Below are 26,818 nucleotides of genomic sequence, written 5' to 3' on the forward strand. Positions count from 1 at the left end.
ACACTGCTTTCTCCTGCAGTTGATACTAGAGCTGTATCACTCTGTGAGTTGTTTTGGGTTTCTCTTATGAGCAGTCTCATAGATAGATTCCCTTCTCTTGTAGACAAATTGCAAGCAGGAGCTTGAATTGGCATCAGCCAGGTGAATGCCTCAACTACTGCCTTTTATGCCCTCATCATTCTTCTAGTTCTCTGTGCTGTGCTCCTCCTTTATCCGCCAGCAGGAGAGCTGGATGCATGCTGTGGAGAGCTTAAATCACGTTCTGAGATTGTTTCACTAATGAGAGAGGCTGAGGAACATCAGGTATTGGATCTGCCATGCTGAAAACCCTTGAGTAGTGCTTATAAGCATCAGCTGTAAAGCTGCACCAGTGTTCAAGGAGCTCTGCAGCAGCAAGAGAAAAAAACAAGTTTCAATCAGTGCTGCTCGCAGACAGCCAGTGGTGCACAGAGTGCCTTAATGTTTAAGTAGGTAGACACCCTGCAACTTTCTAAAAATTCAATCCTTCAGAATTGTGTTGAGAGTAGGAAAGAAACCCAAAACATTTTGGTTTATCTATCTGCTATACCTGGAGATTCATATAATCCGATATCATCCTACAGCTGACTCTGTGAATATTAAAATTTTAAATGCTGGTGCCTGGTCCCGAAGTTCTGAAAAAGTGTTTGTCTCACTGCCCACGGAATTAGAAGATCTCATCCCAGAGGTGGAAGAATTTTATAAAAAGAATCACAGTGGTAGAAAACTCCACTGGCACCACCTCATGTCCAATGGAATTGTAAGTGTGTAGTTTTCATTGTATCAGTCTTAATTGACTGCACTCTCTGTTTATTTATAACAGTAAGAAAGCTTGTGATTCAGACAGACTTAAAAGTAAAATTTTCATCCTCTTTACAGATAACATTTAAGAATGAGGTTGGCCAGTATGACTTAGAGGTAACAACATTTCAGCTGGCTGTGTTGTTTGCATGGAACCAAAGACCCAGAGAGAAGATCAGCTTTGAAAATCTTAAACTGGCAACTGAACTCCCTGATGCAGAACTTAGGAGGACTTTATGGGTATATCCCTTTCTCTTGAAACAGATTGCTTCTTGATTTTTGTACTCTGAAATACTGGATTAGTATTTTTAAAGCACTGTCTGATAACACTTTGAAACTGAAATGTGCCTTTCTTGGTAATTAATCAGTTGCAGTGCTGGCTCCTTGTACTGCTGCTGAGCACACACAGTCTTTACATTAATATGTTCTCCCTACCCAGTGTTACTTCACAAGCTTTTGGAAACTGCAAGAATTTTTTGACCATATGCTGTCTAAAGCAGAGAGTTATGATTGTGTGTTGTCAAGTGGGTCTGGTCTATTTCTAGAAAACTAGTGACACCTGGTAAATACATGTTGCTTAAAAATAACTTCAATGTTTGCTTTAGCAGACTTTTAATTATTTAGCTCATGAATAAAGAGAGAAATCACGTAAGTCAGACTTAACACCACTTCTGTAGCCATGAGTTTGTGTATTTTACTACTTTGTACGATTTTGCTTATGCTAACTCATTTCAGAAGGAGATTTGGTAAACTGTGTCCCCTCTCTGATTTTACTAGTTCCAAACAAGGCTATGTGGTTCCCTCACTACAGTCAGCACCGCAGTGAATTATTCTTGTAGAAAGTAGTTGTTTCCATTTAGAAAGTCTGGTGTTTTATTTTCATTCTTTCTCCCCCTCCCCTTTTCTCTGTAGTCTCTTGTAGCATTTCCAAAGCTGAAACGTCAGGTTTTATTATATGAACCTCAAGTCAATTCACCCAAAGACTTTACAGAAGGAACCCTCTTCTCGGTGAACCAGGAGTTCAGTTTAATGTAAGATGATGTTTGAAAAGTAAAATAACAATGTACTGTTTTATAACTAAAGGAATTAACTTTAACTTAACTTTTGTTATTGAAAGTTTTCAAAAATAATCTAGACGCATGCTTTGCTTCCTTGCTCTCACTTATTTTGGCAAGTCATGCTTCAAGTAGGTGATTGGACTAGATGACCTCCAGCAGCCTCTTGAAACAAATGTTTTCATAATTCTGATTTTTGCGAAAGTAAATTTCTTACACACTTAGGGACGAGGTACAAAATTGGAGGCTTTGCTGTGTTCCAGCTAGCAGTAAGTCCATGAAATTTCATGGAAGACAGCTTGTATTCAGTAGTGCTGCATTGATTATTATACACACAGAGGACTTCAGTAACAGAGTAATAAGTTGAAAAAAAAGAAGTGAATCTGCTTAATAATGTGGTGTGCTGTCAAGAGCCAGGATTTTTGGTGTGGCTCTCACCAGAGAGGCGTGTCTTTATTTCTGTGAGAATTGCAGTACTCTTTTACTGATGCTTTGAAATCCTTCAAGCACAAGATAATACAAAGAGGGAATGTCTAAGTGATACATACTACATTCAGCGTGGTTTACTTGCTTTTGCTTGCCTATACTCTCAATGCCTATGATGAGAACTGGCTCCTTGCTAGGAACCTCAGATTGTGTGCCTCATTCTTAGCAGCAGCTGGACATCTGGATCTGTGGAGAAAGAGATAAGTGATGAATCTGCTTTCCTTTGGCTTAGTTTGTTGCCCAGGGCCATAATGCTTATTCCTGTCATCAGGATTCTGAGCTTTATGAAATGATGAGAGGACATAACAGAAGACACAGGTTATAGAGAAAGTTTGTGGGTGACCACTGAAGAATGCCATCAGCTTTCTTTGTTGCAATAGCTGGATTTTGTCCCAGACAGTTCTTTGATGGAATATTAATTAGTCATATTCCCTGAACTTTGTTGTAAAACCTTTCACCAAAGAGCCCTACATTTATATAATTAAATTGAAATATATTTTTCTGAAATTCTGTTGTTTCACCTGCTGGATTTACTTGTAATGCTTGCTAGCATTATTTAGGTTTCATTGTGCGGAGACATTGGCATTGAGTTTGATCTGTCAGACAGTTCTCTCACTGCCTTAATGCTAATAACCTATAAGTATCTGATCTGTCATGGTACTTGTTGCTAATTTAAGTTTAACAAGAATTCTGTAATTGAAAGTTTTGGGGTTTGTTTTTGGGTTTTTTGGGTTTTTTTTGCTCACTTTCGTGCAATACAACTTTTTTCAGAAAAAATGCTAAAGTTCAGAAAAGGGGCAAGATAAATTTGATTGGTCGATTGCAACTTACTACAGAAAGAATGCGAGAAGAGGAGAATGAAGGAATAGTCCAGCTAAGAATATTGCGAACCCAGGCAAGTAACCTGCCAGAGGAATGCAAAATTCCCCTATTTTTTTAGTTGTATTATCATTACATGCTGCCTACGGTTGGATGTTGATGTATGAAATGAGTGCCTTTGAATCCCATTGGAATGACTTCTGCTGTATGACTCTATATCCTTGTGATTACCTGATTTTTTCATGTGTGTTTGTGCACTTGTAGTTATCAGCCTCCTGGTCTGAAGTAACCAGGTCATCATCTTCAAAGAGGACAAAGCAGATATTAAGCAAGTGGTGAAGGCATGTGGTATGGGGTGGGTGACAGCAGCAGATTGGTAATGTTGACTGACACTCACCACCACCATGAATAAACAGCATTGTTGATCTTGATATCTCTTTGGTCTGTATGAAGAGAATAATCTTGGAGGTGGAATCACACTGTCGTAACAGTACTATGACTTCTCCTTTAGAGGAGAAGTTGAAAAGTGCATCTTAGCTGTACAAACTGCAGCTTCCTGCTCTGTGGTTGATAGTCAGCTACTCATGCCAAATCTTTTGAGCTGATAGTTTTTTTAAAAAAGCCTGATTTTTTTTCTGGCATCAGGGATCATTACATGTCAGAATCCAGAACGTCCCTCAGACACTCTTGGATGTTCCGGGCCCAGGTCAGAAGCATTTGAGACCCTGGCATGCAGCCAGAAACCCCTGTGGCTTTGAATCTGATCCATGGAACAATTTACCAACCTTGCAGGAAGAACAAGAAGTCACAAAAGTTTAGATATTATAGTAAAAGTAGTCACAAAGTGAAAGGAAGAATCTTTGAGTGCTGTACAGGGGGGTTTTAGGCCTTGTACAGAGGGGTCTGAGTTTTTTTTTGTACATGGGGGTCAGAAGTTCAAAGATGGAGGGATTTGGGCATGCCCTGTCCTTCTTTCTCCTTCCTATCCTCCATGTTCATGGTGATGTTGGCACTCACAGGTTGGTTTAGAGTAGAAAGTCACCATTCAATATAGGTAATAGGCATTGGGGGAAAATTATAACCATTTAACACATAATGTGTGATATAAAAGATGGCACCAGCCCCCTGGGCTGTCAGAGGGTGTCAGAGACAGTGTCAGTGTGTGTGTGTGTGCCTTTGTCTGGCCTGCTGAATGGACCGCAGCAGTTCAGGAAGAAAATCTTTTAGATAAAATACAATAAACTACCTTGAGACCGGACGACTGAAGACTACTGAGTCTTTCTTTGAAGGCTCGGGTTGGAGGAGAGACTTTTCCCCCTTTCAGGCTCACCCCAATCTGGGGGTGAGCCCCGGCAATTACATACAATGGAGTCTCATTTTACCTTCAAGTTTCAGGTCTGTTCTATCAGTCAGGTTGGATTGCAGGCCATGCACATTGTGAGTTGTACCACCTGATGTAACATATGATGTAACCATTCTGATAGCAGCAGGGTTAATGCCTAGTTGTACTTAGGAAGTGAGTGAGATGTTCACAAGGTATATCACAAGCCACCTAGGAAACTGCAACTTCTGTTCAGGGAGTGAGTGAACATTTGGTTTTAGTGAATAATTAATTCACACTCTAGATACAGGATTTAACTGCTCCTTTGACTGGAATTGTCTTACATCTCTTGCATCTTGCCAGCGCTTCATTCTTTTCCTTTATCAGCTTCTTTGTAAAAGCAGTTCTATACAGGTTAAAAAAATGCAGCATAGTTCCGATTTCTAAGGAAAAATACAGATTGCCTTGCTGTCTTGCCTTACCAGGATCCTCCTATTAATGCTGTGTTCATTTTGTCACTTCACCCAGGCATTTTAAAAATAATTTTTCTTTTCCTCTTGTCCCCCACCAGGAGGCTATCATCCAAATAATGAAGATGCGGAAGAAAATTACTAATGCCCAGCTTCAGACTGAACTGGTAGAAATACTGAAAAACATGTTCTTGCCACAAAAGAAAATGATAAAAGAGCAAATTGAATGGCTTATAGAGCACAAATATATCAGAAGAGATGAGTCGGATATCAACACCTTTATATACATGGCATAGTTGGAGGACTCTGCAGGATGCTGAGAACATGAATGGAAGGGTGCTTGGACAGACAGCTGCAACAGTTTGTGCTGCAGAAGGACTTGTTTTGACTTTCGTTACATATTAAAATCCCTGCCTTACCTTACAGAGGACTATATTTTGCCAATCTCATTCAGCTAGCATGATGGCATTCCCTTCATGTTGCACACTTTTAACAGCATGCTGTTTTGTGGGAAACTTGCATTCATGAAGAGCCCATTGTGAACTTTTTAAAGTAGATTTGATTTATACCCACCAGGAAGAATACAGGTTTGGGTTTTTAGGTGACCAGTACTTGCACAAGGAAAAAATATTCAAATATTCATGCACTGAGGAACTGCTATTAGTTTTGTTTTGGATTTGTTTTGTGTTTCGTTTGGTTTTGGTTTTTGGGTTGTTGTTTTTTTTTAATGCAATTAGGACTAGAAGTAGCACTTTCACTTTTGTGTTTTGGATCAACAGAGTAATGTACTGTCCACCTCTGATCCTTTTCATGTAATAACATTTGAGAGACACAAACACATGCATCACAACTGATACATATTTGTTACAGTTAAAACCTGTTTGCTAGAGCAGTGCTTCAATCTAGTAACTGGATTTTAAAAATTGACACATTGACACAAAATTAATTCCAAGTCAGCAGTGATATTTTTCTCTAAGCAAGAGATCATTGTTTTTAAATTGTTTCATGTAAACAAGTGGATATGTTGTTACCTTAATTTAGATGGGTGATTTGCTACAATCCTTTTTGACAAGGTAAAAGTTTCTTGAATGATACTTCACTCTAAAAGCAGTTTTCATGGGTGGGTCTGCTATAGGAACAGAAATATTAAGTGTATTTCCTTGTACATTTAATATTTATATTCCAAATATTTCAGTATGACTACATATATCAGGATGCATTAAAGAGTAATTTATGCACAACTCCCACAGAGAATAACACTTGAAGACCCCTGTACTATTTCCTCAGTGGTAACTTTTATATACATGCAAGGTTAATCCAGTTGGACTAGTCAACATCTTTATATGAAAAACAAACCCTCTGCTTTTTATTTTGTAACAGGTAGGGTAGGAAGTCCACTTCTGATGAAAATGATAAAATGCTAAGGTAAAATACCTTGTTCAGTGTATGTAGAGAGAGTGCCAAACACACATCAGGAATCTCAACTTCTTAATGTTACCTCTTCCATTCTCAATCATCTGAATAGTCATTTGGCACTGCCCTACTCTCTGCTGTTCTGAAATGTCCCAGCATGTACTGGAGCGATACCATGAGTCATAGGAGTAGAGTGCCTGTCTTAGGACAAAGGTAAGTTGCGCATTATTCAGTTCTGTATGAATATTTCTTCTAAATTGCAAGTGTATGAAGTTATTTTTTAATTAACCAGTTGAACTTCAACATCTAAAGGCCTCATCTTCTTTGATGATGAAATGGGGAAGAGGATACAATGAACTTTAGTCAAAAAAGAAAGCCTTCCAGTAAGTTAGAGGAGGAGTTTTACTTTCACATGGTTACAGTAAAGTATACAGTAGGAGTGGTTTAAAAGCAAACTCTCCAAGAATGACTGTTTGCACCCTTAAGCAGGCTGTGTGCTCTGTTACTAATGGAAATGCCAGTGTGACTGCCTGAGAACAGTGTGTATTTGGACATCTGTTTGAGTAAGAAAGTCTTCGTAGTGAGGGTTTCATGACCACGAGATGAAAAAATCAAGGCCTGGCCAATTACAATTGATTGAAATCCTACAGCTTGTGTTACATGCTTTTATTGATACTCAAAAGTAGATGCTATTTAAAAATATTGCATCTTTTATGTTGGCCCTGTGGTGTTGCAATTCAGAATCAAAAGGAAGTGGTGCTCTGTGTAGTTAACCAATTAAACTATTTGAACATTAGAAAACAAAATTCTAATAAAACACTTTGTGCTGCAAGACTTTCAGTCTTTGTAACTTTAAAGTAATAAATACTTACTTGGGATAACTGGGGAGAACGTGACAGTCTGAGCACACTCTTCAACATGAAAAATTCCAACCCTTAACCAGAGAAGAAAGGTGTGAAATGGTCACGTGGTAAGTTTGAAGCCATTGGTTTAGATTTGAGAGAGAAGTTTAAGAGACTCCATCTCAGATACAACTGTTTAGGAAGCTGGAATGTATGCAGAAAGGAAAAGCTTGCTAAAAGCAAAGGAGCTACACATTCCCTCAACTAATAAATACAATACAATCTGATTGTTACCTATACATTTCTCAAAACCCTGGATGGAAATAGAATTGGTAATGTGCCTATGGTATGGTCATTTTTTCTTTAAATATATACCAGAAATGGATGTCGGGTTTTTTATGAAATCTAAGACAGACACCAGCAAATTTGTTAAAAGATGCAGAATCATGTTTAGCATTCTTCATCAGGTCATTTCACCAATATGCACTTAAAACTAGTATCACCTGGGGCACAGGGAGATACCTGGGGTAAGCTGTTCTTTTGGAGAGGGTAGAGTTCAGATCTAAATGAAAACTATTCTTCACTTGCAATATGGCAACAATGCACTTTTAAGGCTGCAGTTTTTAGCTATGAATATATATGTCCAAAGACCTAGCTTAAGGAGGTGCTGCATCTGAAAAACACGTTGCCACACACACTGCCACGGTGAATAGCTAAGGAATGAAATCTAGTGTAGAACGATGGGGGGGAAATTATTCTTAATGGGTTTAATTAAGAAATACTGTTAAATCTTTCTCTGTCCCAACAACTTGATGATAATCTCAGTTTCAATTTTGAAGTCTTCCATTTTCCTCTTTCCACAGTTGATGTCCCTAGCTTCTACTTTTACTCATTTATTTTTTGTTATGACTGTAATGCAGTTACATTTCCAAATGACAATGTGACTTTCTCATTTTCATCTTTTTAAAATTAATAGAAATGTTCTGAATGTTCACATCTTGCATTTATCTGCATTGGGATGCCATTGTCCTGTAAAGTACAAATTTTAAAAATACAATTGGCAAAAAGATTTGATAGTTTTACAGAAAGATTTGCTATCTCAAACTGTTTTCTATTTTCATCTAAATGACTGGGATGCTATCTTTGTAATTCTTGAAGGTCATATTTGTGAAATAAACAATACATGAAAGCTTTCCTGTCATATACACTATATGTAGTCTGGAGTGTTGAGCGAACTCGGGTTCCTGAGTTGTAATAACTATCTCCGTATGGTATTTACAATTTTGAATGTGTGCCACTACCAAGATAATAATGCTGTACAATTTTGAATGGTGGTAGTTTCTGTATGGCAGTCCAGCTGAACTATTTTGATGTACTGCTTAATTTTTGAATTTTATTTTTTAAGTTGTATAATTTATTTTCTTGCAAAATAAAAATGTAATTTAAAAGACTACTCATTTAGCAAGGTATTTTGGTGTCTCAGCCTACAAAATTTTTAATTTGAATTCAGGTGCTGCTCCTAAAATTGCCACTGTATGAAATTTGCCTGACTTCAAGTCCCAACAGCTGTTATGATCAGAGTAATTAAAAAACAAAAGTGGAGACTTCCAATTCTTTTCTTGTTAAAAATTTTTACATATGTAAGATTATATGTAGAGCTATTTAGTCTTCCAAATTCTATTTAAAGATGAGCTGTAGTCTTTCAGTAAAGTAAAAAAAGTAAAAAAAAAGTAAAAGCTGTAGTCTTTATCAAAACCTGCCATGCCAAAAGTGGCTGGGAGTTGCCTAACTTAGTTTGTGGCATTTTAAAAAAGGCTATGTCTCTGTGCAATTTACAGGGATGAACTTGGATTGCTGAATATTTTGGTTGATTTGTCTCTGAAGTTATTTACAATGTGCGTCACTGTAAGTTACTGGTGTTGCCACCAGGACCTTCAGGTAGCTGATCCTGCAGTAAACACTGATGTGGGAACAGTCGCTTGCCTGAAGGAGTGCTTTTAATGTAATGGCTTTTCTTCTCTAATTGTTCTTGCCTTTTAATGTGAATCTCTTTTTATATTTCAGCTCCTTTCTTTAAGTGCACCAGCTAACCATCGGTGTTTTGTGCTTTCTGGTACATGAAGAGTTTAGAATTATTTGTATGGAATAAGCAGCTATTTTTGAGCAACTGCTCAGTACTGTGCATGGGAATTGGCCAACTGGCAGTTCTTGCAGGCAGAGGTTTTTTTTGGTGGCAGGTTGCCATTATTTCCAAACTTTTCCCCCTCTTTTAGGGCAATATATAGTCTTTCCCAATGATTTTTCAGGAGAATTTGTTCTCCAGAAGCCAGTTATTGCAGGAGTTCCTTGGCTGAATCAAGTCCTACCCCTGTAAATTGATCACATTTTGAGTAGAATCGTTGATGTAAATACAAAAGGCTTAACCTGGTTCATTCTTCTGATAAAGTGAGAATGTGGCTTTATTTTCTTCTTTGCTTTACCTGTCAACAGAATCATAGAATTGTTTAGGCTGGAAAAGACCCTTGAGTCCAACTGTTAACCCATCACTGCCAAGTGCACGACTAAACCATGTCCCTGAGTGCTACATCCACTAAGTCCAGGGATGGTGACTTGCTTCCCTGTTTTACTGCTTGACAACCCTTCCAAGAAAAACAGTTTTCTTAGTATCCAATCTAAACCTTCCCTGGCACAACTTGAGGCCATTTTTTTGTTACTTGGTAGAACAGACCAACCCCACCACCCTTGGCTGCACCCTCCTTTCAGGCAGTTGCAGAGTGTGATGAGGTCCCCCCTGAGCCTCCTTTTCTCCAAGCTAAACAACCTCAGCTCCCTCAGCTGCTCCTCACAGGACTTGTGTTCTTGATCCACTCCTTGGATATCTCAATATCTCTGAGTAGACATAGTGCCTGGCATTTGATCCTTGTTTATTTTAGTGATGGAGATCCACTATGGAAATTCAGTTGGATACTGTACTTCTGCTCCTGCATGCAACCTTAAACACCTGTAAGAAAGAGCAGCTAGAGTCAGGAATGGCAGCTGCTGCTTCCCTCTGCACATCTGGGACATGGCCAAAGCAGATATCACCTGCTGAGCTAAGGAAGAGCAGCACAGTGTGACTTTTTAATGATCTGTGACTGGACACCAAGAGTGAGTGACTTTGAAATTAGTATATTATAGTCAGTCTTGGTGAGAAGAGATGATGAAAAAATTAAAGAATGTTAGCAGGTTATATCCCTGAAAAAGAGCTTTCTACTGCAGGAGTAAAGGGAAATTAAATGAGAGCTTTCTGGGTTTTGTTCTACATGTTTTCAGCATTACTCTTTTCTTAAAAACATCGTCATCCAACCTGAGTGTTTTTGCTATATGGTACATATATATTTTCAGAGTAAAACCTTAATTCTTCCTGAGACAATATTTGTCAGTTCCTATGTTATCTTTGGTTTAAACTTGAAAACTCTGTCTTTAAATGAAAGGTCTAGACTAGAGCATCAGCTACTGAGAGTCAAGGAAGCAAAGGAGTACAAATGCTTCCCTCACCAGTGCCTGTTCCAGTCAGCCTCTTGCTGCATGTCTGGAGAATCTTTGGATATATATGGAAAGCAAGAAGTATTTTACTTTTGAGAGCAAAGACAAACTGAAATCTTCTCTCACAGGGAATGAATGAGATATAAAACAGAAAATCAATTGAAGTAGTTTTGACAAATGTTAGTTCTACAATGTGAAGATCAAATAGTTAAAAAAAAAAAAAAGTCAAGGTAGCAAATGGATGTTAGCAGGTTGTTGAAATACTCTTGCTTTCTAGGTGCTATATCCAAAGCCTGGTTCTTGGCATTTTTTCTAGTTTAGGGTACAAGAGGAAGGTGCAAGTAAATGCTTGTTTATGTGACTGGTAGACCTCAGCTTTGGGGAATGCTTCATTCAGTTGTGGGTTACTGTAACAGTATACTAACTCCTTCAGGGATTAAAAAGTGGTTGAGAAGAGACTGATCAGAAACAAATACAGAATTGCTTGTCCTGGACTGTGTGCTACAGCAGAAAGTCACTTTGCGTTTTGAACCTCTTCCTTTGACATACAGAGCTCAAGACCGGGAAAAAAACAAGCTTCAGGCTTTCCCGGGCCTAGCTCTGTGCATGGTGGAGAGACAGGGTGAAGACAGGCACTGTCAAGCTGGCAAACAGCTGTAGAGATTTTGTGCTGGCCTTCGTCTAAAAATCCAGGTTCAGAGACAAGACAGTGTGAGGGGAGAAAGCACAGTGCAGAAATGACCGTGGGACTGGGATGGGCATCCTGAGGCTCAGCTGGGGTTGAGCTGGCATCAGTCGTTCCGTGAAGGCGGCGGCCGGGACCGTTCTCGGCCAGGTTTGAACTCTGGGGTAACAATGTTAGGGGTTTATGCCATGGCCAGGCAGGAAGGGCTTTAGGGGGAGTTAAATTGCTGACTCTTCTGAAAACAGCACGCAGCTATGGCATAAGGGCACACCAGACACAAAGCGTCCCGGGCTCAGCAATACTCGGTGCTTTCATCCCCGCCGACCTTGCCGCGCCCAGGATGCTTCCGATACGGGATTAAATGTCCGCGGCTCAGGTCAGTTTAGCCTGCAGCGTGAGGCGGGCAAGGGCCGGGCCGAGGAGGGGCGGAGCGCAGCCTCGGTGGCGGAGAGGACATACGGCCCGGGGCTGGTTCTTTTCCCGCAAGGATCTTCCACGCGGTCTCCATACAGTTCGCTACCAGTGATTTTCCTTCTCAGCGCGGCATCCCAGGCTGTCCGCCCCGCGCCCCGGGCCGTCCCCCGCAGCCCCTGCCCCGCCTGGTCCCCGAGAGGCAGCACCGCCAGCGAGAGGAACGCGCCTGGCGCTGCGGAACCGCAGAATCCGTTCGGTCGGAAAAGACCTCCGGGATAATCGAGTCCAACCTGTGGCCCAGCACCGCCGTGTCAACCAGGCCATGGCCCTGAGTGCCACGCCCACTCTTTCAATAAACACCTCCAGGGACGGTGACTCCACGCCTCCCTGGGCAGCCCGTTCCGATGTCTAATCCCCATTTCCGTGGAGGAATTCCGCCTATGTCCAGCCGGACGGGACCCCCGGGGTGGGGAGGTCCCGCACACGCGGCAGCAGCGGCGCGGCACCGCACTCGCCGGCCCCTCTGACGTCGCCACCCGCCTTCCGCGCCAGCCAATGGCAGGAGCGGGTGTGGCACCGCCCTGCGCCGCGGGGCCAATGGCAGCGGGCAGGGGGCGGGGCGCCGCCGGCTATAGGCGAGGACGGCGGGGCCGTGAAGGTGACGGGGGCGCCGGCGGGAACATGGCGGCGGCAGCGGGGGCGATGCTGTGCGGGCGGCGGCCGGCCGCGGGGCTGCTGCGGGTGAGGCGACCCCGGGCTCGGCTTTACCTTCTCCTTCCCTGCGCAGACCCGGGCCCGCCGCCGGGCCCGGAAAGGCTCGGCCAAGGTCACAGCGCCCCTGCGGCGGGGCGGCTGCGCCCCCTCCCCTCACCCTTGCGGGAACCCCCGGCCCGGGAGGCAGCCGCGCGGAGGGAGCGGGTCCCGGGCCGGGTGGAGGTGAAGGGCGAAGCCGCTGGTGGGTGAAGGGCGGCCTCTCCCGCCCCCGCAGCCCCGGGCCCCGCACTAAGCCCGGCGGGACCTTTATCCGCGATCCTGAGCGCGGCTTTTTCCACTGTCAGCGCCGCCAGTGCCGCGGCTGCCGAGCCCTGTCCGTACCGCTGCAGCCGTAAGGATGTGCAGCCGTAGGGCTGGGCCAGCACTCGGGTTGGATTCCTCTAATTAAGCAGTGTAAAGATATAAATTTACGCCTGTAGGTGTTGTTTCTCAGCTAGGCATGGGATGCTGCTGCCCCCAGAGCCTGCGTGCCTGGCAGCGCTGCCGGCACTGTTGGGTGCAGGTGCTGGCTGTGCCTGCCTTGCTGGGGCGCTGGCATCCGGCACGGCGGCAGGGAGCCGTGCTGGGAAGAAAACGAGGGCAAGTGGATCGCATCCGAAAGCTCAAGGTTGCATTTTACTAGCTATGGAAGTGGGTCCTTCCTTCCTTCCTGACAGAGCATGAATACTCCTAGCAGACGCCAGTTGCACGTGGTGAACAATTGTCTGGTTAGTCCAGGTTAAATTTCAGGCGTTGTGCAGTAAGAGTATTTATGGTAGTATAGGTATTTATTTTGCTAGGCTTGGTTAGGCTTTATTTTTTTAACACTAACCCTTGAAAGCACTGCTGTTAAAGCCCTGTAAGGGACATCATTATTTCTCAGGAAGAAGTTTAATTTAAAATTTCCTGCTGGCTATTATAATTTGAGCTGGGGAGAAAACCAGACAAAAATCCCCAAACAAAACAAAAATCAAACAACTAATTCAGAACAGTAAAAAAAAAAAAAAAAAATCAGCCTTTTGTTGAAGGTTGGCAAATGAAGAGGAGAAACAGGCTAAACTTTTGTGTTGAGACACAACCAGAAGGCATTGTCTAGTTTATAAAAATCGTGATGTACTTGTGTCCTTAAGCAGTTCTTTTAAGTTAGTATTTATTTAGCTGTAATTCAGTAATTACAGATAGAAGGCCAGAAGTTTCCAGTGTGCTGAAATGTCGTCTCAGGAAATGGCTAAAGAAAGTGGTTTAAGCCACTAATGGAAAGATCACTCTGTTAATATATGAAACAATACCTACAGATATAACTTTGTATCTTTGCAGTGCTTAATTAGATGAAGCTACTGGCCGGTGAATTAGACTGCTCAGATGATCCCTTTTTCTTGGTTTTGTTTTATTATCCTATCTTGATGTAATGTTCTGAATTTATCTTCATTTTTGTTCATAAAACACCAAGAAAGTGGAAGCTGTAGCTGCAAACTGCCACTGTTTAAAAGCAGTGGAGTTAATGATAGAAATGAATGAACAAAGTCCAGGGAAGCAGACAGAAGGACTAGTAAACGTTTTCAAGATAACAGCACTCACCCCTGGCTTTGTTACATGCTATAGGTGTACATAACAGACTTGGACAAAAAGACTTTGGCATTGTTTTTTGAAGGAGTATTTGTTTATTTTTCAGAAAACATTTTATCACAGATGTTATGGTGAGACTGTACTAGACTACACTTCTTTTCAAAGGCATGTTATGATTTTTTTCATATTTTTCCAGTGTTTCTTAGATATTAATTTTTGAAGTAATGACTTCTATGAAAATGGGTACATTACATAATGAAACATTATGGCATTGGCTTTCTTGATGTGAGATTCTGAGAACTTTCTTGTTTTCAGGCTCTGAAGTATACAAGCCGTGGCTATGCTTCACAGCGTACTTTAAATGTAAGTATAAAGCACTATCTGACTAATAAACTGCTATTTTAGATTTCTTTGTTAATCACTGACATTTTTAAGAAAATCGTCACAAAAAACCTGGCTTAAAGGCAATGTCACCTGTGCCCAAGCCACATTTTACTGCAAAATCTGAAGTAAGTCAGATTGTCATTTTTATTTTGATTTGCTAAGTGTGGGACAAAATTAGAAGTGTGTCAGCTGATGTAAGCTTCATATAACTATCAACCCAGAATGGGAAAATACAGCTGATATCAACTGATCCTTTTGAAATTATTTGTGTTATCCTGCAACTTGCTGTTACAACATGAAAGATGAAGACAAGATTGTTACTGTTACTGAAGTCTATCATGATGAAGGGGATACAGGAAGAGACAACCCTTCGCAGTTTTAAACAAGTATCATTTGTCTTTATTTTTTTTTTTTCCAGTGTTTTTTTTTTTGCCTGTCTGTCTAAATAGAAAAACCCTCATGACCAGTCCCTGTAAAGCTTCGTGGTTAACTTTCACTGAAACCAGTACAGCTGGAAGCAATCATTGCTGCTTCTTGACAGCTGTCAGGGGCAGCCAGAGGTCTGACATGTGCATCTTTTTGGTGCCAGATTCTCATGCTGCTCTCACAGGGTTATCAGGTGCACATGTGGATGTAGCACTAAAGCTAAGAAGCAAAAGAAGAGTAAATTGTCTTTACTACTAGTATAGGGCTGAATGTCATACCATGTCTTAAACTGCTGCTTACACCTTCTGCTGGCACCTGGGCTTTTGAATATATCCAGGGGTGGAGACTTCACAACCACTCTGGGTGACTGTGCCAGAGTTCAGCCACACTCCCAGTGGAGAAGTGTTTCCTTATGTTCAGTGGGAACTCCTTTGTGTCAATTGGTGCCCTCTGTGCACCACTGAAAAGAGTTTGGCTCTACCTTCTTTGCACCCTTCCTTGCAGTATTAATATTCATGGTGAGGTGCTACTGTTGAAGTTCTTTGTGGCAGTACAGCCTTCTGGTGTATCAGCCGCTCCTCCCGGTTTGGTGTCACCAGCAAACCTGCTGAGGGTGCACTGCACCATTATCTAGTTCATTAATGAAGATGTTACACAGGACTGGACCCAGTATTGATCACTGGTAACTGGCCTCCAACCAGACTTTGTACCTCTATCACCACCCCCAGCCTGGCCATTCAGCCCTTTTCTATCCCCCTCACTGTCTGCTTGTCTAGTCCATAGTTAATTAGCTTCTGTAGGAGGATTTTATGGGAGACAGTGGTGAAAGCCTCACTGGAGTTCAGGTAGACCATGTCTGCTCTCCCCTCCTCTACCAAACCAGTCACTTCACTGTAGAAGGCTGGCAGTTCATCTGAGCATGGCTTTCCCTTGGTGAATCCATGCTGATGACTCCTGATGATTTTCTTGTTCATGTAAATGTTTTTTTTTAGGATTAGTTGTTTCATCACCTTTCCAGGGATTAAGATGGGTCTCACTGACCTGTAGTTCCCTGGGTCCTCTTTCTTACCCTTCTTGAGGATTGGAGTAATACTTGGCTTTTCTCCAGTCCTTGGGCACCACATATAATTGCTGTGACCATCCCAACATTATTGAAAGTGACCTTAAAAAAATTACCTGCCAGCTCCCACAGAACTCATGGGGGCATCTGGTCAGGACCAATGGATTTATGTATGCCCAGTTTGCCCTGACTTGTTCCTCTTCCACCAAGAGTGTGTTTTCCTTGCCCCACCGTTCCCGCAGTCTCTGGGGCCTGGGATTCCTGAAACCTGGTCTTAGTACTGAAGACTGAGGCAAAGAAGGCATTTGGTGTTCAGCCTTGTCCTTTGTCACCAAGCAGGCCCATAATTTCCTTGCTTCTTAGTGCTCAGGGAAGCCCTTCCTGTTGCTTTTGACATCCCTTGCCAGATTCAGTTCTTGGCTTTCATGACCTCATCCCTGCATGCTCAGACTGTGTGCCAAATTCTCTGTCCCTATTTCCGTCTCCTGTATGGCTCATTTTTGTGTGTGAGTTTTGGTATCCATCCTGGCATTTTTACCCAACTTACTGCTTGTTGGAATGGATTGCTCTGGAGCTCAGAGGAGGTCATCTTTGAACATCAGCCAGCTTTCTTTGATCCCCCTTTGCTCTAGGATGTTCAAGATTCTTGCAAGCATCATCAATGCCAAGGCTGAGCTCAATGCACTCCACCTGTTCTGTCCCATAAAAGTGCAAGACCTCTCCTCTCCCCCCTTGCCTTTTCTTCTTGACCTGTCCTTCCTGGAGAGCCCTTTTCCCTGCATGGCAGCACTCCAGCCATGTGAGCCATCTCATCACAGCTCAGTGATCCTAAGGCTGTAGCTGCACACCAATCTCTTTATGTTTACTCTCCATGCTGCATGCCTTAATACAGATTTTAGTGCTCTGAAACAATTGCAGGATGAAAGAGAAGCTGTGACATCAGTGAAATAATAAAAAGTAGATACATTTCAAAAATACTGGTATATGTGTGCAATTGTGAGAGAGATTGTGACTTTTACTCTGTTCTTCTGCACTTAGGAGGTGGTGATAGCAAGTGCTGTAAGGACACCTATTGGATCTTTCCAAGGATCTCTTTCATCACTGCCAGCCACTAAACTTGGTTCCATTGCAATTAAGGGAGCAATTGATAGAGCAGGTATGTATACACATTTTTTTGTCCTGTGGCAAAGAAAAGTGGCTCAGTGTCTTTTCAATGGCTTGGTAATGAAACAAACCTGCAATGTCCTGGGTTTTTTGCTCCTGTGGCATTTTTAAGTCTATGCACAAAAGCCATTTAAGTAAAGTTGACTGTCAGGCTTTGGTTCAATCTGAGTTAAGTGCTGCTTCTAGGAGCAGAATATAGCCTAAGGGTATCTGTGCTAGTCCAAATGTGATTGAACATGATTTTTGGTTTGTTGGGATGTGTAAGCTGATGCAAAGGCTACTTGCTGCTGAGACTAGTACCCTTTCGTTTCCCTGCCTGTTTTTTATGTGGGCACATGTACTTGAAGGACAGCCTTGTCAGCCTTTTGATGGATTCAATCTAGCAAAAACGTTTTTAGGGGAGTGGAGGGTTAATACTACAAGAACTTGGACACCAGGGCTGTTGCAAGAGATGCAGCAGGAGAGCAGACCTCTTCTTTGTGGTGGCAGCTTGCTGTGGCCTTGACTTGCCCTTGCTAAACAAACAAAACTGTCTTTAGACATAATTCTAGAACAAAAAAAGTTTTGTGCATTTAACAATCCATGAAAATTGAGCTTCCCAGGTGATTAGTAAGACTTGGAAATGTTGACTTCAGTGAAATAACTGCAGCTTGTCCTGCAGGGTGACAGGGGAATTATCTTCTAGAGGGATCACCAGTTCCATGAATATACTCCATGAATATAAGGATAGAGATCTGGAATGCACCCACTGGGGCCTGGGTTCTATTAGCACATGGGTTGGATGTGACAAGTTTCATTAGTCTTTAATAGAAAACTTAAATGGGAACCTTTGTCAAAAGGATCCTGAATCAAAACAATTTTGTTTTGTAGGAATCCCTGCAGAAGAAGTGAAAGAGGCCTATATGGGCAATGTCCTGCAGGCTGGACAAGGACAAGCTCCAGCAAGACAAGCAGTTTTGGGTGCAGGTATTCCTCCTCTTGACACTGGGGTTGAAGGTTTTCTGTCTTTATGTAGCTGGAATCTATTGGGCTGTGAGTTAAAGCAGAGTGGTGGGCAGCCCTTTGTCAGGGCAGTCACTGGATGCTTTTTGCCCTGTGATGGGTGAAGGGTCCATGTTGCACTTGTGCAAGTGGGGTGTTATTGCTTACAGTGTTTGCAGAACCTGGAGAAGACACTACTGGAGACCAGGCTGGTAATTCCACAGCACTTTACATTAACGATGGATGCTGCTCTGAACCTTTCACAAAACAGACTTTTTTTTCTTCAGTGTATCATTCATTATTCTTAATTCTTACTGGATAAAGAGTCAGTGAGTTCCCTTCAACACATGAGTATGTACAACTCATCTTCCTGTGGAGTCTGGAGCTGACACTGGAAGGATTCACTGTATGTTAGCTATAAGGTGAAAGTTAGTGGGGTGCAGAAATTTTTTTCTTCTCCTTTCTTCTGTTGGGGTGGGATTCCATACCTTAGCATGTGTCCTGCCAAGCCTGTAGGTCAGGGAGGAACTATGTACTTTCTTGGATCTGTTGTACATTTTTGAAGGAGAGAGAACTACTTCCATGTTAGGCAAAGTGATAAATATGGCTCTTTTCATTCACAGAATTATATATATTGAGTTGGAAGGGACCTTAAAGATCTTGTTCCAACCCACCTGCCCCGGGCAAGGACACCTTCTATTAGACCAGGGTGCTCAGAGCCCAGCCCAGCCTTGCCTGAGGTCTGTCTTGTTGCCAGTTGCTGAATTCTGCAGCTTATTTATGCTTTTTCAGCCTTGGATGCTGCTTAGAGGCAGGGATCAGGGTTTTGGGAACAAGAACAGTTCTGGAGTACCTTCCTTGATCTTCCATTTCCTTGCCTTTCCCCTTATCACAAGTCAGTTGTTGGAAGGGAAAAACAACAGGGGTTTCCAAGAAGGCTGGTAACTATGGATAAGTGTAGATTGCCTTGGCAGGCTAAACAGTGCAAGCTGGATATTCTGGGCTTAGATAAAGATTGGTGCCATATGAAATGTTGCTGAAACACCAGTTATTGAAGTCTACCCTTCAAATAACAGCTGTACAAACTTCTTTGACTCAGGTCTGCCAATCGCCACTCCTACCACCACTGTCAATAAAGTCTGTGCTTCAGGAATGAAATCAATCATGATGGCAGCACAAAGCCTGATGTGTGGAAGTCAGGTACGTGGATTTTGTGCTGTGCTGTGGAGAAAACCACACAGTTAATGTTGTAGATTCTGTCCTACCAATGGCTGTGCTCTTTGATTTGGGATTGCATTTTGGCTTGGGATAATAAAGCTAATTAGCAGGGGTTTGTTTTGTTTATGCAACACTAATTTTATAATTGTTTAAGTATGTTTGAATTCAAAACAGAGAAGTAAGTAAATACTACAGTTAGAAAATTCAGATGTGTTTTTAGAGCTGAAGAAACAAGGTGGATTGTTTGGGGGGTATTTACCTCATCTCTCTACTGCTCTACCACCACCCCACCTACCAGTCCAGCCCCAAAATATAATTAAGGGAATTTTCAAGCTTTCTGTTTTGAGAAGGTGAAGAAATGTTTTTGTACTTAGTTTTTGGTGACTTGACTTTTGGACAGTGTTAACATTTAACATGTTAATTCATTAATTAAATGAATTAAATACACATGTTCAAGCAATGTGAACTTTTCCAAGTACACTTTAGTGTACTTTTCCAAGTACACTAAAGATCTTTCAGGCTTTTTTATTGTTTTAGAAGAAGCATAATTTATTGTTGGTGAAAAAGCTTTTTCATTACAGAGCTTGATGAAGGAGAATTGCTCATCTCTGTCAACTTTCTTACAACATTTTCTATACAATGGGAAAAAAATCTGTCACTTGATGGGAGGATAGAATAATACATCATTTTCAGTAAGCCATTAAATGCTGTGCAGCAAAGAATGTGGGAGAAGTATGAATGTGAAGAAAGACATTTCCATTTTGTTTTTAATTCCACACCCAAAGCATTTTGGCAGTATCTTTGGTTCTCTGAAGTGAAAATATTATCAGTTCAATTATATATATTTTTTTTGCTTTAAAAGTAAGTGAAGAATACTTTTGTGTGTGTGTTTACAACAAAAGTAAAGTGTTTAGGTTTTGATGGCCCTTCTGTGGAAATCACAGTGTAACTGCGAGTTAAGCAACTGCTTTATTGCTTTGGCCTTGGTCTGCAGAAAACAGCACTTTGTCTGGGGCCTGCTGAAGTTGATGGAAATCTTGTCACCAGACTTTGAACCAGGCCCAGCATATCTTTGTAAACAGCTACATTTGGATTTAGTCATTTATATCAAATGACTTCATGAGAGTGGTTGTGCCTTTGGTTGGTTTGACAGATGTAGGCCATGAGCTCTGAATAGAACTGGAATTTTGAGCTGAATTAATCACACAAGCTGTGCTGCCAGTCTCAGCAAAATCAGAGATTCCGCCAGTTATTAGTCTCTTAGAGCTGTTAATTATGGGGGGTTGGTATTGGTTTGTTTTTCCTGGCTGTGGGCTGTGAGGTATCTGTGGTATGACAGTGATGGTTCCCAATGGCTTGAGTCAGTGTACACCATTATATAAACAATCGTATTGGCTCTCTCTCCAGGTCTTTCACTTAATGGAATTGAAATGCCAGGGACTCTTGTTCCTCTAGTCTGCTGCTGCCTCCATATCTCCACTACCTTTCCAATTTATCTGTCTTTTCAATAGTTTTGTCTCCAGCCTTCATTATTTTCTTTATTACTTCATGTCATGTTTTTGCCAGGATGGATTAACTCTCTTCAGTTGTTCCTGTTGTTTGCTTTTTAAATGCTTAAAGGGTGTTCTTTTTATCTCCTTCTCTAAGACTTCTCAGAAGTACGAAGTGCCCATGCTTAAGCTTTTACTAATACTGTTCCTACAAGAAGTCATGGAGAACACACTGCATGATTATTAATTTTATCTTGTTTCCTTTGGGCAGGATGTCATGGTTGCTGGTGGAATGGAGAGCATGTCTAATGTTCCTTACACAATGAGCAGAGGAGCAACACCTTATGGAGGAGTAAAGCTGGAAGACCTAATAGTAAAAGATGGGCTGACAGATGCTTACAACCATATCCATATGGTAAATATTCCTGCAGAGTGCTCATGTATCAACCATAGATAGACCTGATGCAGATCTGAAAAGCTTGCTTATAGTTGTTATGAAACTGCTTTGTCTGGCAAGCCTGGATATGAGCAGGAAAAAGTCTTCCATTTCCAGGTTTCCTGCAGTAGCTGTAATGGAGGGACTGGACAGAAGACCACAATAGCACAGCAGTTTGTGTGTTAGTAATTACCTGTCTCTGCAGTCTGAATAACCTAAAGCAAGGATTAAGAGAAAAATTAATTCTGATACTGATGAGTTGCTGTTGCTCCATCTGAGGGAGGGAGCAATCAAGTTGGTGTCTTTGAGGATATCTGCTCTGAAGGATCCAACAGGCCCTTGTTTTTCCCTCCCCCAGAGTACACATCTCATATCTCCTGTGGGAAGGTTTGAGTCAGCTGGTGTGCTTACTCATCAGCAGGGTAACTTAAATTGGACAAACAAGGGCAAACTTAGGATGGGTTTGGAAAACAACTGATGCAAAGACAGTCAAGAACAATCACCAGGGAAGAAAAGTGTGAAAAGAGAACAGCTGCTTTCAGCTTATGAATATTTCTGACCTTTACCAGTGGTAATTCACAGCTGTAGAGCATTATTGATTGATCAGTTGGTGTTCTTGCTGGGATACAGGAAAATGTCATGAAGAATGTTTACTTTGATCCATAGATTTGGTACAGACCTCACTTGTGTATGATTTATTCCTTTTGCACTCTAGTGCTTAGGCTATGTGGGAATGTTGAAATTCATTCCCACATTTCAGCTAAAATGGATTTTGAATGTGAGGAATTTATAGGAATCTAAAGAGAGGCTCTGATAGTTCCCTCATGTGAGGAAAAATTCTAGCAGTTGGTTATAATACACCAAGTTTTAACAGACTGGGCAGCATGTTGGAACCTTTTGTCTGTCTTAGAGCAGATGTAGGTTGTTCAGAAAGTGTGTGTGAGAGCATACAGGAAAGTCCATAGGGTGGCTCTGGGAACTTACTCTTGTCTGTGTTTTGGCAATATCCTAAGTTGCTGGTGCTTTGAGGTTTGAAGACTTTAAATTCATTAATTACATAGAAGTGAACCTCCTTATTTGAAGAACTGGAGAGACACAATACTAAAGGGTTTTGTGTTGATTCATTGAGTTTTCTAATGAAATGAGAGGTAGAGCAAAACCTCTTCAAGGGCAAATCTTTCCAGTTGACTAAATGATTTTTTAAAAATTTTGTCACTGGATATTTAGACAGTGATGATAATGAATTGTGAGTATATAATTACAATAATGATTTGCCTATATATAAAATAATTTGGTTGTTTCATTCTACTTATTTCATTCCAGTTATTAGAAAAAAGGGATGCATACTTTTATTTTTGAGATTCTGAAGGCTAAGTAAGCCCTGTGTGTTGACCTGTTGTTGTAAGCTTTGGAATAGGCAGGGCAATAATGGAGTGGAAACACTAGGAAAATGATGTGAACGTGTGGTTCTGTGGCTGAAGAATGATCTTCAGTCTCTGAAGATGTCAGCCCTAAGCACTTTAAACTTACTTTTGCATGCAGTTTAACTGAAAAAAAAAAAAAAAAAGCAAATGTTTTCTGGATCCAGATTATCAAAGCCATAAGGGAACTTTCCTTATAAAGGTGCTAAGTCTGACGATTATATTTTAAAACCACAAGTTACTATTTGGTCATGACTGTGCAAATCAGAAATGGACACCAAATATTAGTCACAATCAGTTCTGGAAATTGGCTGGTTGAGGTTTTTTCAGTTGTTGAGCTTCAGTTGAGCTTTGCATCTTCAGGAATGCCAAACCTAACAGGCCTGATTTCCTCCAAGGGCAACTGTGCTGAGAACACTGCAAAGAAGTTCACTATTTCCAGAGAGGAGCAAGACACTTATGCCATAGGCTCTTACACCAAGAGCAAAACAGCCTGGGACTCAGGAGTACTGAAAAATGAAATAGTTCCTGTCACTATTTCAAAAAAAGGTATTGTGGAAAGGTGTGAGGAGATGATTTTTGTTTCTTATAGAAAGCTGTCATGTTGTCTGTGTTCAGTGCAAATTGTATTGTTTAAACATGTGAATCTCAGGAACATTAATTTTGATCACCTAAGAATTTTCTATTAGGAAGACTTTTGGTGAACAGCAGTCAGTGACCTGTCATCTGGTTTTTGTTTTTCAGTTTTTCTTTAATGTTACACCCCATATCTTTTTTTTTCTGTCTAAATGAAAGTTAGCTGTTGAATTTACTTATGGCTTAAGTACATCTATTTGTATCTATTTGTTTTAATTTACTTTAAAGATAGGCTCTTTGTCCTTTTTGTTCAGCCACTGGGAAGTATAAATGGATTTGCTGTAAATAAATTTGATTAAGGAATAACTTTTTTCAATTTATGTAAGCACATTTCTTGATGTGCATTTTACATGCATTTGCAATTTTTTACTGAAATAAGTTATTTATATAAGGCAGTATTTAGTCAACTGTACTACAAAATACTAAACCAAATCTGAATTTCAGGGAAGCCAGATACAGAAGTGAAAGAAGATGAAGAATACAAACGTGTCGATTTCAGTAAAGTTCCAAAGCTGAAAGCTGTTTTCCAAAAAGAGAACGGTAAATATCATTAACAGAACTGCTTAATTTTCTGCCGAGTGCAGGGATGCTTTGTCAGGGTGGAGAGTACTGTTCACAAGAGCTTAAATGCCCAACAACAGCCCTTTTATTTTTAAATGTCTGCTGAGATGAAGAAACATGCTGCAACACAGCATGAACTGACTTAGATTAAAAGATGGTTCAAAGACCTTAAACCATTGAACACCTCTGTTTGGGACATTTACCTTAAAAAGAGTGACAGACAGTTTCACTGTTGGCTTTGGTCTCTGCCAAGTGTAAACTCCTGTTCCTGTGGAGCTGGAGTGGCTTTACAGAGTTGCCATTGCTTCCTGAATCTGTAATTGATAAACCTTCCTGGCTAACTCAAAACTGCCCCTCATTCACAACCCTTCCTGAGCTGGAATTCTGTGACAATGCCAGCAATGCAGCTGCCAAGGAAGGCATGATCTAAACTGGCACTGGGATAAGGATACAAGTACCTGTGGATGCATTTGTTTCATCAAACAGATATCAAAAAACAACTCATTTTTAGTTAACTCAGTGCAACAGGTTTCACCAAATGATTAAGACTTCTTGTTCAATGAACTCAGGGAAAAACAATCGTTAACAGGATATACATGAGCTGTTTTGCATAACACTTTCACCTCTGTCTGAGGAGTGTTTTACCTTTTCTAGGAACAGTTACAGCTGCTAATGCCAGTACTCTGAATGATGGAGCAGCTGCTTTGGTGCTGATGACTACAGAAGCAGCCAAGAGACTGAAAGTCAAACCTTTGGCACGGATAGTAGGTATGATCTTCCTTACCTCTAGGAAAGTCCTGGAAAATACTCCTATAGTGTGCTCTCAGACTGGGAGTCCTGTTTGGCTGGTTACCTGACATTATGGCTGCATCTTCCCAGTACATTCCTTGAAATTTCAAGTGTTAACACTTGTTTTGACCATAAACAGAATTTTCTATATATAATAATAAAAATCTGAAAATATTATTGTGTGGCTTACTTAGGCACTACATTTTAGATGCAGCTATTTCAGAATTTCTGTATCTTGGCAGTGTTTGCTGCTTGCAAAGAAAATCATGTATGATAAAAACACAAGGTCTTTAAACACCTTTTCTGTTTTTTTTTTTCTTTTTGCAGCCTTTGCAGATGCTGCTGTTGATCCTATTGACTTTCCAATTGCACCTGCATATGCTGTTCCTAAGGTAAGAATAAAACTGAGTGGGTTTTGGAAAAAAACAAGCTTCCCTAGCATTCCACTGTTGGTTCATCCCCTCTCAGTGGGTCTTCTTAAATTAGGATTGAAATTATAATGATAATTACAAAGAACAGATGTTTTACAGAGGACCAAGGCTAGACTGCAGATCTTCTGAGTTAACGAATTTCTCACACTGGTTTTGAAAGAGACTGTTGTTCTATACTGCTTTTAGCAACTTTGGGCATGTTTACACCTTTGAAGTTTCACAGCTTGTATGGCCAAAAAGCAAAATAAGTATGGTTATACAAGGACAGACTCATTCTAAAAGGAACTGAAGAGCACTGTACGGTGTGAGGCAGTACTGTGTAATTTTAAATGGACTTACTGTAGCAGCAGTCTTAGTGTTGTGTGATGGAAATGCACCCTTGGCATGGGCTGCTCTCTATTCCTTCTTTGGTGAAAACTCAAGTTTGTGGTTGAGTCCCTCAGTTTTGCTTTTCCCATCTGACAAAGAGGTTCCTAAATGTGAATTTGTGAATCAGAGTATGGGCAGCCTGAGTCACTGACTTCAAAATAGAGCTATTATTTCTTTAATTAGTTTCCTCATTTTTTCATAGTAATAATAATTTTGTATTATTTCTAGATTCTAAGTGAGACAGGCCTGAAAAAAGAAGATATTGCAATGTGGGAAATTAACGAAGCATTCAGTGTTGTGGTGCTGGCCAATATTAAAATGCTGGGCATTGATCCACAAAAAGTAAATATTAATGGAGGCGCCGTCTCTCTTGGACATCCAATAGGGTAAGCAAAATAAGCTCTGGGTTTTGCTCTGCACAGAGGCATTGTCTTCTAGGTAAACAAGTTTTAAGCAAATAAGGGTATGTTTGAATTTAATCCTTATTATTGATTTGGTTGTGGGAGATTTGTTCCCTTCTTTGAAAGAGCTTTGCTGCATGTAGAGGTACTCTGTAATATACAGGCTGATATAGAGGTGATTTCTTTTTCCCAAAGAAACTTTAGCTATACATACACAAACAAAAATGCTGTGTTTAAGAACCTTTGTGTTTATTCCTCTCTAGCTCCAGTACTTATTCTGTACTACACAGAACTGCAGACAAAAGGATTGTTTCAGGTTTTTTGTTGGTACTGTATTCTTCCTGTGTAGGTCAAATTAAGAATTTCCTTTAAACTAAGCTATGTTCTTTTGTTTTTCTTATATCTAGAATGTCTGGAGCAAGAATTGTCGTTCACATGGCACATGCTTTGAAACCAGGACAATATGGTCTTGCAGGAATCTGCAATGGAGGCGGAGGTGCTTCTGCAATACTGATACAGAAGCTGTAGCCCAAGCAGCATCAGAAACACAGCCTTAAATGCTCTCTGATCAAAACTGAGTGGTAGCTGTTACATCTTATTTATCAATCAGTGGATGAATTCTGTAACTGCTCTTCTAAAATTTCCTAAAGCATCAATGATTACTGATCCAGACCTTTTATTGCTTTATCAGTTCAAGTTTTTATACAGTACAAATAAGCAATGTCGAATTTTAATTTTGGCTTGAAACCTGAAAATAAAGTATGTTAAGTATAGCTCCCTCTGTCACTGACATATCATTTCTTAAAGGCCTTGAAAAGGAATTCTCTTGGTAACTCACGGAGTGCTGCTACTGGAAATGGTTGTTTTCACCTAAAAATTATTT

At 40.9% G+C, this 26,818-nt stretch overlaps 2 protein-coding genes across 3 annotated transcripts in view; both read left to right on the plus strand.

Annotated features, from left to right (window-relative positions):
• The window catches only part of CUL5 (cullin 5), a 32,383-nt gene extending 23,705 nt beyond the window's left edge, over positions 1 to 8,678 (plus strand). For both annotated transcript variants that reach the window (XM_053934468.1, XM_053934469.1), the window contains exons 15-19: positions 603 to 778; positions 898 to 1,059; positions 1,732 to 1,850; positions 3,132 to 3,255; positions 5,072 to 8,678. In XM_053934468.1, the coding sequence (XP_053790443.1) occupies positions 603 to 778; positions 898 to 1,059; positions 1,732 to 1,850; positions 3,132 to 3,255; positions 5,072 to 5,266 (776 nt within the window). In that variant the 3' untranslated portion in view covers positions 5,267 to 8,678. The remainder of the gene's footprint in view (positions 1 to 602; positions 779 to 897; positions 1,060 to 1,731; positions 1,851 to 3,131; positions 3,256 to 5,071) is intronic.
• A 3,833-nt stretch (positions 8,679 to 12,511) lies between these two features.
• Positions 12,512 to 26,708, plus strand: ACAT1 (acetyl-CoA acetyltransferase 1). Its single transcript, XM_053932482.1, has 12 exons — positions 12,512 to 12,590; positions 14,484 to 14,531; positions 17,077 to 17,194; positions 18,073 to 18,168; positions 19,283 to 19,383; positions 21,163 to 21,306; positions 23,147 to 23,297; positions 23,829 to 23,924; positions 24,600 to 24,713; positions 25,062 to 25,126; positions 25,763 to 25,920; positions 26,343 to 26,708. Exons 1-12 carry the CDS (start codon positions 12,531 to 12,533, stop codon positions 26,461 to 26,463), a joined length of 1,272 nt encoding a protein of 423 aa, XP_053788457.1. The 5' UTR covers positions 12,512 to 12,530; the 3' UTR covers positions 26,464 to 26,708.
• The last annotated feature ends 110 nt before the right edge of the window (positions 26,709 to 26,818 follow it).

Source organism: Vidua chalybeata, chromosome 2, assembly GCF_026979565.1.
Source record: "Vidua chalybeata isolate OUT-0048 chromosome 2, bVidCha1 merged haplotype, whole genome shotgun sequence".
In the NCBI taxonomy this organism is placed as follows: Eukaryota; Metazoa; Chordata; class Aves; order Passeriformes; family Viduidae; genus Vidua; species Vidua chalybeata.